General features: G+C 36.7%; 1 protein-coding gene across 6 annotated transcripts in view; it reads left to right on the forward strand.

Moving 5' to 3' along the window:
• The window catches only part of MICU1 (mitochondrial calcium uptake 1), a 243,149-nt gene that overhangs the window by 82,409 nt on the left and 143,085 nt on the right, over nucleotides 1–17,655 (forward strand). For 5 of the 6 annotated variants that reach the window (XM_078345622.1, XM_009009751.5, XM_078345621.1 and 2 more), the window contains one exon: nucleotides 6,964–7,007. In XM_078345622.1, coding sequence (XP_078201748.1) covers nucleotides 6,964–7,007 — 44 coding nt within the window. Of the gene's footprint in view, nucleotides 1–6,963; nucleotides 7,008–7,912; nucleotides 8,081–17,655 lie in introns of all 6 variants that reach the window. The other variant, XM_078345624.1, reaches the window with a different exon arrangement.

Consider the following 17,655-nt stretch of genomic DNA (forward strand, 5'->3'; position numbering starts at 1 on the left):
TATATACATAGAATATATTTTAAAAACATTTCTGTACTAATGTTTTCTTCCCAAAAAGGTGAGTTCCTTCAGTAAAAGGTATTCTACTTGTATTCTACTGATAGCAATAAGAGGCAGAGAAATTCTGGGCAGACGGGGCAGGTCCCTGACAAAACCCCACCTTCACGCCAAAAAGCCTGAAACTTGCATCCCAAAGCAAGAACTTCTATCCCTGTTTGCTTACTTAAATGTTGCCTTTTCCTAAACTACCCATGGCCCACCTCGCCCCCATTCTTGTGCCTATAAAGACCTCAGACTCAGAGAGAAGCAGAGAAGCAGCTGAACATTGGAGAGAAGTGACTTGACTTCAAGGGACAGCTTGATGACTTGACTTTTTGGATAAGAGTCCAACCAGAGACAGCCAGACTTGAGAAGATTACCTGCCCATCCCATCCCCTTTCCAGCTCCCCTTCCAGCTGAGAGCCACTTGCATCGTTCAATAAAATCCTTTGTATTCACCATCCTTCAATTTTTCAGTGCGACCTCAATTTTCCTGGATGCCAGACAAGAGCTTGGGAGCCACAAGTACAGATACCCAAAGAAAGGCTGTCACACTGGCCCTTGTCCTTGCTGGCTGAGGGCAGCCATCCCACATGATGAGGCAAAGGGCCCACTGAGCTATTAACTGTTAAGCCATCTGTGGATGGCAGAGCTAAAGGAGCACTGTAACCACCTTTTGGGGCTTCAAGAGCTGCAGGCACCCCATCTATGTGCTGCCACATGACCCACACGGTGTTTGCTCCTGCCAGCACCCATAAGCAGTTGACGGGGTCCTGCACTTGCTTGCCTGGTTCCTGCACTCATTCACTTGCACGCTACCTCCCATGACAGGTAAATAGGGCAAGCTAAGCAAACAAGGCACGCCTATCGAGAGTCCTGTGAAAGGGTCAAGAAAATATCCTTTCAGCTCATTGCAACCTCCGCCTCCCAGGTTGAGGTGATTCTCCTGCCTCAGCCTCCTGAGTAGCTGGGATTATAGGCACCTGCCACCATGCCTGGCTAATTTTTGTATTTTTAGTAGGGATGGGGTTTCACCCTGTTGGTCACACTGATCTTGAACTCCTGACTTCAGATGATCCACGTGCCTCAGTCTCCCAAAGTGCTGGGATTACAGGTGTGAGCCACCACACCTGGCCAAGAAGTTATTTTCAGCGTATACCTGGAACTGAATGTGCTGGCCCATACAGTCCATTCCTCTTAACATTTGCTAGACATTGCCAAGTTGATTTCCAGAGTAGATACAATAATTTACCGTCTCTCCAAGAATATATGAGTTTCTTCCTCTGCATTCCTATAAACCCTTGGTATTATCAGATTTAAATTTAAGAAACTTATGAAAGTAAATTAATTACCTCTTCTTGCTTTTTCTACTATTTTCTTTATGTCTGCTTTGATCTTTATTATTTCCTTTCTTCTCCTAATATTTGGTTGAGTTTGTTCTTGTTTTTCTGGTTCCCCAAGATGCAATATTAGGTTGTTTATTTGAGGGCTTTCATTTTTTTTGAGGTAGTGTTGTTATCAACTTCCCTCTTAAAATTGTTTTTGGTATATTCCATAGCAAAAACATGTTGTATTTTCTATTTTTGTTTGCCTCAAGACATTTTTTTTTTGAGATGGAGTTTCACTCTTGTTACCCAGGCTGGAGTGCAATGGCATGATCTCGGCTCACTGCAACCTCCGCCTCCTGGGTTCAAGCAATTCTCCTGCCTCGGCCTCCCCAGTAGCTGGGATTACAGGCGCTCACCACCGTGCCCAGCTAATTTTTGTATTTTTAGTAGAGATGGGGTTTCACCTTGTTGACCAGGATGGTCTCGATCTCTTGACCTTGTGATCCACCCGCCTCGGCCTCCCAAAGTGCTGGGATTATAGGCGTGAGCCACCGTGCTCCCGCTTCAAGAAATTTTTCAGTTTTCTTTTTAATTTCTTCATTAACACATTATTCAGGAGCATATTGTTTGATTTCCACATCTTTGTAATGTTTCCAAGGTTCCTCTTGTTATTTATTTGTAGTTTTATATCATTGTGGTCAGAAAAGATACTTGATATAGTTTCAGTCTTCTTAAATTTGTTAAGACTTGTTTTGTGGCCTAACACATGATCTGTCTTGGAGAGGTGTTCATGTGCAGGTGAGAACAATGTGTATGCTATAGCAGTTGGATGAAATGTTCTGTAAATCTCTCAAGTCCATTTTATCCAGAATCCAGGTTAAATCTGATGTTCCTTTATTGGTTTTCTATCAGATGATATGCTCATTACTGAAAATAGGTTGTTGAAGCCCCCTACTATTATTGTACTACAGTCTCTCTCTGTTTAGATCTATTAATATTTGCTTTATATATTTATGTGCACTGAGATTAGGTTTATATATATTTACAATTGTCATATTGTCTTATTGAATTGACCCCTTTATTACTAAATAATACCTTCTTTGTCTCCTTTTAGAGTTTTTGACTTATAATCTGTTTTATCTAGGTATAGCTACTCCTGCTCTCTTTTGGTTTCTCTTTTTATGTATCTTTTTTTTTTCCTTACATTCAATATATTTGTGTCCTTACTGGTGAAATGAGTCTCTTATAAGCAGCATATAGTTGAGTCTTTTTAAAAAAAGTTTATTCAACTATTCTGTGTTTTTTAGTTGGAGAATTTAGACCATCTTTAGTCACTGTTACTCTTGATATATAGGGCCTTGATTACAGCTGCTGTTACTCATTTTCTGGTTGTTTTGTAACCCTTCTCTTCCTTTTTTTCCTTTGTTACTGTTGGCTTTGTCTTCCTTTGTGGTTATTTTCTCTGGTAGTATATTTTAATTCCTTGCCTTTTATTTTTAGTGTGTCTATTACAGGATTTTTCTTTGTGCTGTCATGAGGCTTATAAAAAATAATTATAACAGATTATTTCAGGCTGATAACAGCTTAACTTTGATCACAGACACACAAACACTCTACACTTTAAAGTGTTTTAAAGTTAAAGTGTATTTTATTTTACATTTCACTAATGACAAGTGAGGCTTATCATCTCTGCATGTTATTGACTGTTTATATTGCCTTTTCTATTAATTGCCTGTTTATAGTCTTTGCTCATTTTTTCCATTTGAGTCTCTTTTTTGGCAAAAGTAGTTTATCTGTTATTTATTGAAATCTATTATATACATTGCAATACCTTCTCCTACTCTGGGGCCTGTCTTTTTAGCTTATTTGTGGTTAATTTTTAATGCATAGAAGTGATCATTATTGATATTTTCAGATGTTTCAGTCTTCTCCTTGATGGTTTGTATGTTATTTTTACCTGTATTAAGATATAATTAATATAAAATAAATAGCACATATTTATAAAGTGTTTGATAAGTTTTGACATACTAGTTATATGTATGCTAGTCAAACCATTGACACAATTAATATAACAACATGTTTATCACCCCCAAGAGTTTCTTCATTCCTGTTTGTTATATTTCTTTACCTCTTTTTCTTGCCCTCAAAGTCCCAGGCAACCACTAATCTGCTGTCAATCTTCCATATCCTAACTGATTTGCAGTCTACCTTCTCTATCAATTATTGAGAGAAGGGTGTTGATGTCTGCCTTTAATTTTGTATTTATCTGTTCATACTTTCAGTGCCATCAGTTTGGCTTTTTGTTGTTGTTGTTTGTTTATTCATTTTAGAGATGAGGGGCCTCACTATGTTGCTCAGCTGGAGTGCAGTGGCTGTAAATAGACTTGATCATAGTATACTGCAGTCTTGAACTCCTGGCTCCTGGCCTCAAGTGATCCTCCTGGTGTCAGCCTCCCAAGAAGCTGGGTCTATAAGCACATGACCCAGTGCCTGGCTCTAGTTTTTGCTTCACATATTTTGAAACTCTCCTATTAAGTATACACATTTTTAGGATTATTAATATTACTTGGTGAATTGACCCTCTTATCATTACATAATTGACTCTCTTTATCCATGTGAATTTGTTTTTTGCTTTGAAGTCTACATAGCCTGATATTTATACAGACACTCCAGTTTTCTTCTGATTTTCTTTTTAATGATATCTTTTCCTATACTGTTACTTTTAACCTCCTTATATCATTATATTTAAAATGGGGTTCCTTAGAACTTAACGATAAATTTAAATAATAAAAAATAAAATAAAATAAAATAGGATTCTTGTAGATCTTGTTTTTGATACAGTATGACAGCCTCTGTCTTTTAATTATTGCATTTTAGATTATTTATATTTAATGTTTGATATGTTTGGATTTAGGCCTACTATTTTATTTGTGTTTTTCTTATTTTTTCATCTTTTTTATGTTCTTCTTACCCCCTTGCTTGCCTTCTTTTTGGATTATTTGAAAATTTTTTAGTATAGTTAGTTTGAGTTAATCTTTTGGGTTAACAATATTTCTTTGTATATCTTTATTCTACTAGTGGCTGTAGGTATTGTAATATACATACTTAGCTTGTTACAGACTATTAAGAATTTATATTTTACCACTTTCAGTGGAATATAGATAGATATCTTACCACCATATAGGTCTCTCCTAACTTTATGTTGTCATGTCCTATATGTTATGTCTATACACATAGAAAATTCCACCAGACATTGTTTTGATTTTTTGGTAACTATCATACATAAAGAACTTACAAGGAGAAAACATTATATATTTCCAGATAGTAACTATTTCTGTTGGTCTTTTTAAATGTTTTTTAGTTCCTTTGGTGTCATTTCTTTCCCCCCTGAAGAATAAAATGTCTTTTGGAGCAGGTCTTTCTACTTCTATGAGGTCAACTTTTTCTGGCTTCCACATAAGAGTAAGAACATGCGGTGTTCAACTTTCTGTTCTTGGCTTATTTCACTTAACATAATGTCATCCAGTTCTATCCATGTTGCCTCAAATGTCAGGATTTCATCCTTTCTACCTTTTTAAAGGCTATTACAAAATTTTAAATTACACATGACTTGCATTTGTTATTCACACTATATTTCTGTTGGACAGTATGGATGCAGTTAGTAAGCATGTATCTCCCTTAGTTGATGTGCCAGGTTTTACTTGTGAGACATCTGATTCTATTCTGATTCTCATGCCTTTGTAAGGAACCAGGAAGATTTTTTTCCTGAAAATCTTTAGGAGTTTTTTATCCTTGTTATTCTGAAATTTCATAAGTATACACTGAAAATGTGGGTAGTGTTTGGTTTAGTATGCTTAGAACACTTGGTAAGGTCTTTTAGTTTGTCTCTCTTCAGTTCTGAGAAAGTTTCTGCTAGTATTTTTTGGATTATTTTATCACTATTTCTGAATGAGAAAGGTCCTGTAGGATACTAAATCTCTTGGGTTGAGTCTCTGTTTTCTATAATTCTGTCTTATATTTTCTATTTTCTATCCCGCTGTCTTTTGGCAGTAGTTTGGGAGGTTACCTTATCCTTATCTTTTGACAGCATATTAAAAAATAGAGCTGGGCACAGTGGCTCAGGCCTGTAATACCAGCATTTTGGGAGGCTGAGGCAGGTGGATCACCTGAGCTAGACCTGACCTAGTAGCCTGGCCAACATGGCGAAACCCCATCTTTACTAAAGACTCAAAAGTCAGATGGGTATCATGGCACATGCCTGTAATCCCAGCTACTCAGGTGGCTGAGGCAGGACACTTACTTGAATCTGGGAGGTGGAGGTTTCAGTGAGATGAGATCATGCCACTGCACTACAGCCTGTGTGACAGCAAGACTCTGTCTCAAAAAAAATAAGTAAAATATAAAATAGGGGAGATGAGATAGGCAATCGAAGTTTTAATTGTCTGGAACTTTTTTTCGTTCTCTGTTCTTTTATCAGAAGCCTGTTCTGTTAAATATCAGCCTTTATGTCTGTCAGGTTGCAAATTAAAATGGTTTTTAACAATTCTTTCTGTATCATGAATTATCTGTTTCTTTTACAATCAATGGTTTAATTTGTTTAGGACTGACTTCTGGAAGATGAGTCACATTTTAGATAAGAATAATGTATAACCAAATGTGTAGAAGTAGAAATGCAAAAAGCTTTTTCTGGGCGCAATGATAATCTGATGATTGCAATACTGTGGGCATAGTGAGGTAAGGGCCTGAACTAGTGACAACTGAAAGAAAAGAACTGAATAATTATGCAAGAAAATAAGTGTAACTGGGTGCTAATTTCTCCACTTTCAAATCTCCCACAGCACCCTGTTATTGAACTAATTGTATGCTCCGTTGTAATGTTAATTATTATATCCATATGTCTTTCTAACTAAATTGTGACTTTTCAAGGCAAGGACTGTATCTTATTCATTCATTCTTTTACAGATAGTTATTGATCAAGCCCTGTTTCAAATGCTGGGGATAAAGCTGTGTGCAAAGACAAAAATATTCCTGCCCTCAATGCCAAGGAATATATTCACTTAATTTTTATCAGTGCATGGAATCCAAAGCTGGGTATTCCCAATTAAATATCTAATATGGGACCCAACTTTAAAAGGTAGTATTAAGATGGTCTGTTTGTGTCTGTTTAGGTGTATTGCAACAGGTTTTTTTGGTATTGAATAATTTTCTTTGAACTTGATATAAAAAATTACTATGCATTCAGATTAAACTAATATTTCTTACCTTAATGAAACGTAATATACCACCTTGATACAATGAAAAGAGCACCACCCTGGGAGGAGTCAGGAGTTCTAATTGGACTCTACTATTGAATAAGCTGTCACACTTTTACCTTCTTAGAGCCTTTCTTTTCTGATATGTAAAATAAAAGGGTTGATATCTCTTAGCACTCACACTTTGAATCTGAAAGTGGGGCAAAACATTCTTTCTTGTGGCCTTTGAATAAATGTTTTATTCTTTTAATTGAATGACTAGAAACAAAACCAAGAACTGTCATTTTATATATTTCACTTGAGTTATAATCAGTGGCTAAATGTTTTTTCCTTTTCCTTTGCAGACTTGGGTCTGGATCAATATATAATAAAACGTTTTGATGGAAAGGTAAGCAAACTATGACACTTTTATATGTATATCCTATTATTTTACTAAGAAGATTTTTAAGTCTCTCTACAGTTACATGTGAGAAATCACTGAATACCTATTTATCTTATCAAAAGAGCATGCTTAGGGTAGGAGATCTGTACCTTCATATGCCTCTACTGAAAGAATCAAGCAGAAGGTTCTATATTTTTCTATGTAAGGTAACTCTCATGTAGTGCCTACTGTATATATTAAGGTCTAATTTTGTGTTTGTTGACTTTTTAGTGTTAACTCAATAGCTATCATAAAGATTAATAAGCCCCCCAATGTTGTATTGGCATTTCTTACAAAATGCTTCCCTGATTTTGACCTTCCTCAGACTTTAAGATACTGTCTCGCAATAATGTTTTTTTTTTTTTTTTTTTTGAGATGCAGTCTCGCTCTGTACCCCAGGCTAGAATACAGTGGTGCAATCTTGGCTCACTGCAACCTCTGTCTCCCTGGTCCCAGTTCAAGCAATTCTCCTACCTCAACCTCCCAAGTAGCTGGGATTATAGGCATGAGCCACCATGCCCAGCTAATTTTTGTATTTTTTAGTACAGATGGGGTTGCACCATGTTGGCCAGTCTGGTCTTGAACTCCTGACCTCATGATCCGCCTGCCTCAGCCTCCCAAAGTGCTGGGATTACAGGCGTGAGCCACTGCACCTGGCCACAGTAATCTTAACCAGAAAATTATAAAGGTCCTTGTAGTGCTTTTGTAGTAATTATGAAGACAACTCCAAATTTGCCTATAAGTTTGCACTGTACTTATTTTCAATTATTTATACCTGAATAAATAATATAACAAATTATTCTTAGGTATAGAAAATGAGACTTTCAGTTTTATTATCTCATAAAGCAGTCAAATATGTTTTTTCCTTTCAGGCTAAATTCTCCAAAAAGAAAATATTACACAGGGTCAGAAAGAAAAGTAAAGGGTCAATTTTACACAGGATAAAGAAGGCACTTCAGAAAGAAGAAAGAGCCAGGCGTGGCTCTACAAAGCACAATGAACAGGAAGTCAGAAGGAAAATCATGGAGTGGCTGGAAAAGGCAGGATCACAAAAGAGGGTCTAGATGGGGAGAGGTCAGGGTTAGTAGAAAATGATCTTGCAGAAATGTGCCAATTCCTGCATTATTACATAAAACTCCATATCATGGAGAGATAAATGTTGAGCTCTTTTGTACAAGTGAAAAGAATGAGAAGCTGCCTTAAGACTTGAGAGATCTCAGCTAAAGTACCTGCCTAAAAATTACCTTTCCCATTAAGGTGGCACAGTGCCTAAAATGCCTCCATCTGTGAATATCCTCTTTTTAAAGTCACATATTCTAAAAGAATGATCAAAAAGGAAGGGCACTGAACTAGATTTTAGGAGACCTAGGCTCAAAGTCCTAACTCTGCTTTGGGACAGCTTCATCTTTTCTCTGATCCCTGGTGTCTTTGCTTTATCTATAATAAAGTACCCTATCCAGTGTAAGGACTTACTCCAGCACTTCTGATTTCAGAGTCTTTGGAGGGTCAGGTCCCTATCTTACCTGTTTTTGTGTCACTCAGAGTCCAGCATAGGCCTGGCACACAGGAGGCAAACAATAAGTATTTAATGACTTGCAAAAAATTGCAGTAGTCAATCACATATTCCTTGGTGGAGGTCTGGACTCGTTAAGTTAGTAAGAACTTACAGCCAATTCATTTTAACAAATAACTTTTTTTGGTCACTGAAAGAATCCATAGTAGCATGAGAGTTTGCTCCTCCCTTGTATACATATGTGTAAACCTGAAAACATACAAAGAAGTTGAATATGTGCAAGTTGAACAACAGATTAATGTGTTATAAGGGGATTTCCATTCTTAGAGATTTTTCAGATATAAAATCTGCAATGATAACTCATGTTTCCTGTATGCTCTTCAGTTTTTTCCTGTTGTGGCCCAGTAACTCTTTGGTCTACTTGATCCTAAGAATTGTCAGCTTTTGGGTGGGCGCAGTGGCTCACGCCTCTAATCCCAGCACTTTAGGAGGCCAAGGCAGGTGGATCATGAGGTCAGGAGTTCAAGACCAGCCTGGCCAACATGGTGAAACCCCATCTCTACTCAAAATTAGTCTGGCATGGTGTTGGGCCCCTATAATACCAGCTACTTGAGAGGCTGAGGTAGGAGAATCGCTTGAAACCGGAAGGTGGAGGTTGCAGTGAGCGGAAATCATGCCGCTGCACTTCAGCTTGGGCAAGAAGAGCGAAACTCTATCTCAAAAAAAAAAAAAAGAATTGGCAGCTTTTGGCATGACTGAAACAGCTTTGTCGTTGTTTCTGTTGTATTAAATCTATGAGCTCTACATTTCTTATCATTAGTATTTTTCTGCTTTTCATTTATTTTTATAAAATAGCAAGAATAAAATACAATAAAACATTTAAGTGTTTGAGTACCCACCTTGTGGTGACAAAAATGGCAGTGTTTTTGTGTTTGGAAGGCGGATTTAACAGGTTATGGTTGCAAATGAACTGTAAGCATTAATTTTAAAATTGGAATAGGAAAGGCAAGATTTAGGAATATCAGTGTATGTTTGAAAGTATGACTTGTATGAAAGGCATGCATGTGAATGTTGACTTTATGGTAAAGGAACATAGGTTCTGAAAGAGAAATTAAAGATTCACAGAAGGAGGTATAGAATTGACCCTGAGCAAGCCAGCTTGTGCCTTAGCAATGAGTGACGCTACATATTTCCCTTTTATCTACCTTATGATATGCACATTGAGTTCTTCATTTAAATCCTTTGTTAATTTCCCTCAAATACATTCTTGAGGTCTTTTTTTAGGCCAAGTTTAGGCTTCTTAAATAGGATCTTTTTTTATGGTTTATATCTTTACAGATTTATGTCTTTACAAATTATTGCAAGTGAAATTTAAGAAAGTAGTTTCTATACTTGTTTAAAACCTTATGTAGACTGGGCACAGTGGCTCATGCCTATAATCCCAGCACTTTGGGAGGCTGAGGCAGGCAGATCACCTGAGATCAGGAGTTTGAGACCAACCTGGTCAACATGGTGAAACCCCATCTCTACTAAAAAATACAAAAATTAGCCTGGTGTGCTGGCAGGTGGCTGTAGTCCCAACTACTTGGGAGGCTGAGGCAGGAGAATCACTTGAACTCGGGAGGCGGAAGTTGCAATGAGCCTAGATCACAACACTGAACTCCAGCCTGGCAACAGAGTGAGACTCTGTCTCAAAAAAAAAAAAGGAAAAAATAAATAAAACCTTATGTAATGAAGAGTGCCAGATTCATTTAGTGTTTGATCAGTTTAAAAGTTTTTCATGGTTTTTTGTTATGTATGAAGTCTTTCCCTTGATAATTGTAACTGTCAGTACTTTCTTAACTGTCGGTCTTCTCATTTTTCTTTAGATCTTCATGACTCTTTTGTTCTCTCATTCAGAAAATCTTAATTTTTAAGTAGCTGGTTCTAGAACATACAAATTCTAAGACAATTTTCTGTTAAAAAAAATAGATTCGTGTGGTAATGATATTATAGTACATTTTATGCATTATGGCCAGAAATGTAGTTAGAAAGCTAGACATCCAAGAGGAATTTCCTTTTAGACTTGCTTTGATTTTTAAATGGGTAATTTTCTCCCTCTCCTTTTTTTTTTTTAATTTGGAAGATAAACTAGCTATTAAATGCTTAGAGAAAGAATTATTTACTCCTATTATCTTAGCCCCCATTAATCTTAACCTTTAGCACACCATTTAACAAAGTCCAAAATTTGACCAGTAACAAACACTAGCTTATTTTATAGCCTTCTGATTGAATTAAATGTCAACCTTTTTGTCATTGAAAGTAAGAAAAAAATGTAAAAATAATATTATTTTCCTGGGATGTTTTAAATTTGTACCTGAGTAATGGAACCTCCAGATGCAAAATAGGCAATAGTGTCCCAACTCTTATTGACAGATAATTGTGCTTTGCTAAAATCTTTTTTTTCCTCCTGATCTGTCTAATTAACTACAAGATTCCCTGTAAGAAGTAAATGAGGAAAAAAAAAAAGAAGTAAATGAGACATTATATTTCAGCTGATTTTCAATGAAAACTGAATTTGATTTTTGAATTCAAGCTTTTGAATTTGTAGGTGAATCTTTTTCCAGACCCCATTATTACTTTATGTTAATGGACACTAATTATTTTAGAATACTGGCAACTTCCCTTGTAGAAAAGTTATGAAATACATTATTATTGGCATTTGCATGGTGGGTTGCATTTCCAAACCATCTACTGTCATAGGCCTTGTATAAAGAATGGTAACAGCTATGGTTACCATTGGTTTTAAGAATATGTTTCATAGATAAATGATATTATTTTTTAAATATGAGACTAGATTTGAAAGTTTAAAATTTCAAATCTTTTTCGAGTTTGAATTTTCTCTTAGGAGACATTTGAAAAGTATTATTATAAATAGCTTATTAGCATTATTATAGAGATGGTAATACAAAATATGTTCTGACTTATTATTGTTATTATTTTGAGAAGGAGTTTCGCTTTTGTCACCCAGGGTGGAGTGCAATGGTGTGATCTCAGCCCACTGCAACCTTCACCTCCCAGGTTCAAGCGATTCTCCTGCCTCAGCCTTCCAAGTAGCTGGAATTACTGGCGTCTGCTACCACACCCAACTAATTTTTTGTAGTTTTAGTAGAGACAGGGTTTCACCATGTTGGCCAGGCTGGGCTCGAACTCCTGACCTCAGGTGATCCACCCGCTTTCCCAAAGTGTTGGGATTACAGGCTTGAGCCACCACCCCGGCCAGCTTTTGTTTTAATGTAGTATGTCATGGATTCTTTTAAACGCACCTTCCTGTGTTGAATCCTTCTTGCAAAAAAAAAAAAAAAAAAAAAAAAAAAAAAAAAAAAAAAACACGCACCTTCCCCTAGTATCCATGTATTTATTTTACTAATGATTTGTCAATATAGTCATTTCATGAATTTTGGATTATTTCTTTAATGAAAACTATAGTTTTTCTTTGTTTCATTTGTCATCTTTTACGATATTACCATCTAGTTGGCCTATAAAGCAAAGCAATTATTTTGAAGTGGAGCCTTTATTTTACATTATTGTTCATGATTTCTTTCATGTAATCATTTAGTTACTATCTTTTATTTGCATGATTTATTTCAAGGGGTTTGTAGCCTTCTTTATTTTCCCATTTCCTCTTACCTCTTTTTCCCTCAGCAAACCAAAGATAGAAAGTATAGTTTGTATTTCCTTTTTCTACTGCATGTAATAGACAAGTTTCTCCACATCAAACATCACCATGTTTTCTTATAAAGTTACAGAAGAAATTGCATGGTATAGATAAAATTGTTTCTTAAGCAAGGAATACCAGTTTCCACAATGTTGATGCAGCCTGCTTATCTCTTCTAAAAACTGTACAGTTTATGCCCTATTTTCAAATAGCAAAATTGTCTGTTGAAACCAGTTGTTCATTATCATCAAACCACAATGTATTTCTTTTTTTTTTTTAAAAGAACATATTTATTCTTTCCTACCTGCTGATTCCCCTTTCCCCCAGCCTCTCCCTGTACTTTTCAGAAATACTGTCTCTGAATTTTTTTCATTATTTGTAACTACAGTCCCCTCAGAACCTTGATGATCTCTCCAACCTGGAAGAATTAATATGTATTTTATTTCTACCTCCTTTATGTTACCTACAAGAATATTTGTTCACATGGAATAAGAAAACATTTTACATAAAAATGAAATATTATGCACATTTAGCTGTAAAGAGATAAAAGTATAGTCAAAACCAAGAAAGAGGAGTACTAATTATAGTGTTTATAACAGACAATATGATTAGAAGAGGAACAGATGGAAGTCATAGTTGAAAATCAAAGCTTTAATATTACTACATGCTCTTACTTTTACTAGGTGAAAGGTCTTTTTGAAAATATTAACAATGGAACTTTAAAATAAGATTCCTTTTGGGGGAAATAGTTGGTTCCTCTAAAGGGAATATGAACACTTTTTTCTTTTCCTATTATGTAATACTTCTTGGTGCTTTATTCAAGTTGTAATTATTTCTCAGATAAAGTAAGACCCTAGAATAAGGTCCAGTGTAGTTTTACTCCTTGATATATATAGTAAGTTTTAAGAAATTTTCTGTCTTTTAAGAGTTCAATGTATCGAAGATCGAGGAAATGTAAATTAGGACATAGGGACTAAAAGTCTCCTGGGACAGGATTTGATGAATCTCCACAATTATTTGAACAAGTCTAGGCAAATTTAGATAACAAGTTATAACGTGACATGTAATTCTGCATTGCTAATTAGCCATATCTTTCTTTTCCTTTCTCTTGGCTTCCAGAGACCTGAAACCAGTCAAACAGGAACTTTTGGTTAATTAATATATTTATTCAGGGTTTTGGCTAAATGTGAATATGTCAATACAATTTTATTAGTTTTTCTTATGAGCTGTGTTTTCATTTGCCCTGTCAATCCCATTTTTAAAGTAGAGTGTACCATTTCTGTTTTCTTTTTCTTTATATAGGGAAATTCTTGCTTTAAAAACACTGTAACAGATGCCAAGAGAATGAAAGTATTTCCTTAAAGCCAGAAGAAGTTCCTCACAGATATTTCAAAGTCACATGTTACTTTGGGAAGTGATGATTAGGTCCTTTTTTAAAATCCCATTTTCACTCATTGGTTGACAGTGTTTTTTGTTTGGTTGGTTGGTTTTTTTTGTTGTTGTTTAAAGCGAAATTTCTGGGCCAGGCCCAGTGCCTCAGGCCTGTAATCACAGCACTTTGGGAGGCCAAGGCAGGCAGATCATTTGAGGTCAGGAGTTCAAGACTATCCATAATCCCAGCTACCTGGGAGGCTGAGACAGAGAATTGCTTGAACCTGGGAGGCAGAGGTTTCAGTGAGCCGAGATGGTGCCACTGCACTCCCGCCTGGGTGGCAGAACAAGACTGTCTCAAAAAAAAAAAAAAAAAGAAAGAAAAGTGAAATTTCTAAATGAAAAATGCTTGACTATATTTGTCTTGTGGGAATTATCACCAATAATAATATTTTTGAGTGCTTATTATGTGCAAGGCTTACACCTAATTACTCATTTAGTGCACACAACCACTATCTTAGCTATTTTTAATATCATTTTACATATTAAGAAAATAAGACCTGGGAGTGGTGGCTCACGCCTGTAATCCCAGCGCTTTAGAAGGCTGCTTGAGTTCAGGAGTTCAAGACCAGCCTGGGCAACACGGCAAAACCCCTTCTCTACAAAAAATACAAAAGTAGCCAGGTGTGTTGGCACACACCTGTAGTTCCAGCTACTCAGGAGGATAAGGTGGGGGGATTGCTTGAGCCCAGGAGATAGAGGCTGCAGATTGCACCACTGCACTTTAGCCTGGGCAACAGAGTGAGACCCTTTCTCAAAAAAGAAAAGAAAGTACAGAAAAGGTAAGTAGCCTAAAATCATACAGCTAGGACTCCAAAGTCTCTTAAACACTATGTGTTACCACCTTTTGTATGTCTAATCCTGCAGTGTATATGACCTTTTTAAAAATTTTACTGCCTTACTTAATACCGTTTGCTCAAAAAACTAACCTTGATGTTTCACTTTCTTTTTGGTAAGAGTTGAAGTTAATCTTTTCCAGTTTGATAGAGTTTTGAATTCTACTTGCTTGCAAAAAAAAAAAAAAAGTGATAAAGTACAGCTAGAAATTTATATTAACCTGAGAAACCATAACACTTTATTTTAAAGAAAGGAAATATGAGCTATATAAATTTTAATACCTGAATTTAAAACTCAGCATATCAATTTTACTGTTATTGGCTCCATTATTTTTTCATATACCATAAGCACCACTTGGCATCTTGAGAAGTACTGTCTTTTTTTTTTTAAAGCCATTACTCTTAAAATGAGCACTGTCATCTGTATTTGAAAACGTGGATCTTTGCTAATTGTAATCAAGGTTATTCTTTTGAGCAAACAGTATTAGGTAAGGTAGTAAAATTTTTAAAGGGTCATATACACAACTGGATTAGACATAAGAAAGGTGGTATCACATAGTGTTTAAGAGAATTTGGAATCTTGGCTCTACAATTTACTATTATAAACTAAACAATTTATTAACTCTTTCAAATATTGATTAATTATATGTTAAATATAGCATCATTTGGATGGAGCTGCTCATTATAGTCTTTAGACAAGCAAAATTTAGAATGTAATTAACTTACTGGCTGGGCGCGGTGGCTCATGCCTATACTCCCAACACTTTGGGAGGCTGTGGTGGGCAGATCACTTGAGATTAGGAGTTCAAGACCAGCCTGACCAACATGGTGAAACCCAAACTCTACTAAAGATAAAAAATTAGTCGAGTGTGCTGGTGGATACTTGTAATCCCAGCTACTTGGGCGGCAGAGGCAGGAGAATCACTTGAACCGGGAGGCCGAGGTGCAGTGAGCCAAGATTGCACCACTGTGCTCCAGCCTGGTCAACAGAGTGAGACTCTGTCTCAAAAAAAAAAAAAAAAAAAAAAAAAAAGCCAGGCACGGTGGTTCATGGCTGTAATCCCAGCACTTTGGGAGTCTGAGGTGGCTGGATCACCTGAGGTTGGGAGTTCAAGACCAGCCTGACAAACATGGAGAAATCCTGTCTCTACTAAGAATACAAAATTAGCCAGGCATGGTGGTGCATGCCTGTAATCCCAGCTACTCAGTAGGCTGAGAATGAAGAATTGCTTGAACCTGGGAGGTGGAGGTTGTGGTGAGCCAAGATCACGCCATTGCACTCCAGCCTGGGCAACAAGAGGAAACTCCATCTCAAAAATAAAAAGAATGTAATTAACTTACAAAAGTGAACTGAGGAACAAATTCAACATTTTTTATCCTTTCACACCTGCTGGAATTTTCTGTTTTATTTTTAGTTACATATTTTGCCATCTTTCTTCTTTCCCATCCAAAGTTCTTTAAATTATTTTAAAAACATTTGCTCAGTTTTCTCTTCTCTTACAAATTAGCAAATTTACTTCTTTTTTACACACCATAACCCTAAAAAAAAAATCTGGCTTTAGTATCTGAAATATTTTCCAAGGCATTTCCATTTTGAGTATCTCAGTACTCTGTTTGACAGCTGTGTGTAAATGGTTAGTAGATGTTATAAAGTGTGCTGAATTGGTATGAAAAATGTAGTCGTGGATTGCTGAACTTCTTTAGGTGTAATAGAGTGGCATGAAGGGTGTGGACTTTGGATATAAGACAGTCATGTATTTAAATATAGTCTCTGCCACATAGTGTTTTTTTTTTTTTTTGAGGTGGAGTTTCACTCTTGTTACCCAGGCTGGAGTGCAATGGGGCGATCTCGGCTCATGGCAACCTCCGCCTCCTGGGTTCAGGCAATTCTCCTGCCTCAGCCTCCCGAGTAGGTAGGATTACAGGCACGCGCCACCGTGCCCAGCTAATTTTTTGTATTTTTAGTAGAGATGGGGTTTCACCATGTTGACCAGGATGGTCTCGATCTCTTGACCTCGCGATCTACCCGCCTCGGCCTCCCAAAGTGCTGGGATTACAGGCGTGAGCCACCGCGCCCGGCTCTGCCACATAGTTGATGGGTAACCTTGAACAACAGACCAGTTAACCTCTCTGTCAGTTACATTCTCAGTAAAATTGGGACAATAGGTAAAGTATCTAGCACTACAAATTATAGCTATTGTGCATGACTTTGAGCCCTTTACTCAATTTATGAAAGGAGTTCTCTGTTATCATATAGATGATCTTCTTTCTTGGTTTGCATGAAAAGCTGTAGACTACTCTACCCTCTGCACAATTGTTCTCTCTATAGTCCTTTCCTTCCCAGTTCAATTAGCTGTACAAATCTCCTGTGCTACCTGGGCAGTGGCTCATGCCAGCACTATGGGAGGCTGAGACAGGCAAATCATGAGGTCACGAGTTTGAGACCAGTGTGGCCATCATGGTGAAACCCCGTCTCTACTAAAAATACAAAAAATTAGCTAGGTGTAGAGGCAAGTGCCTGTAATTCCAGCTACATGGGAGGCTGAGGCAGGAAAATCACTTGAGGTGGAGGTTACAGTGAGTTGAGATTGGGCCACTGTACTCCAGGCCTTGTGACAGAGTAAGACTGTCTCAAAAAAAAAAAAAAAAAAAAATCTCCTGTGCTATTTCTGCAATCAGCAACTGGCCCTGGTTAGTCCATTGCCTAAAGAGAGGTCTCCAGTTCAATTTCACATTTCTGAGTTGTCCTGTGTTCACAGTTATTCATCTCATTTCTGAGCTGTAAAATCCCTTGGGCTCTGTCACATAAGTTCCAGCTGTAGGCCTGTAAATTGCTAATACCATCTATTTTTCAGTCAAGAAATTTTGTAATGCTACTCAGTGTGCTTAGAATAGGATAGTAAATTTAGGTCAAATTTTATTTCATGGTTATTGAAGTTTATTTATGGAAAAAAATCTTTAAAACCATTTGATATTTGGGAATATTTTGGAGTGGTAACCAGGGAAATTAACTAACAACAACTGTTTGTCCAAAGGCCAGCCTTCATAATGACTGTTTTTTTTTTAATACCAATGTGGATAGCACTTTCTTTAATGCAACATAATTTTAGAGGAGACTTTTTTCTAAGGAGCCATTCT

The sequence above is a fragment of the Callithrix jacchus genome, chromosome 12 (genome assembly GCF_049354715.1).
Source record: "Callithrix jacchus isolate 240 chromosome 12, calJac240_pri, whole genome shotgun sequence".
In the NCBI taxonomy this organism is placed as follows: domain Eukaryota; kingdom Metazoa; phylum Chordata; class Mammalia; order Primates; family Cebidae; genus Callithrix; species Callithrix jacchus.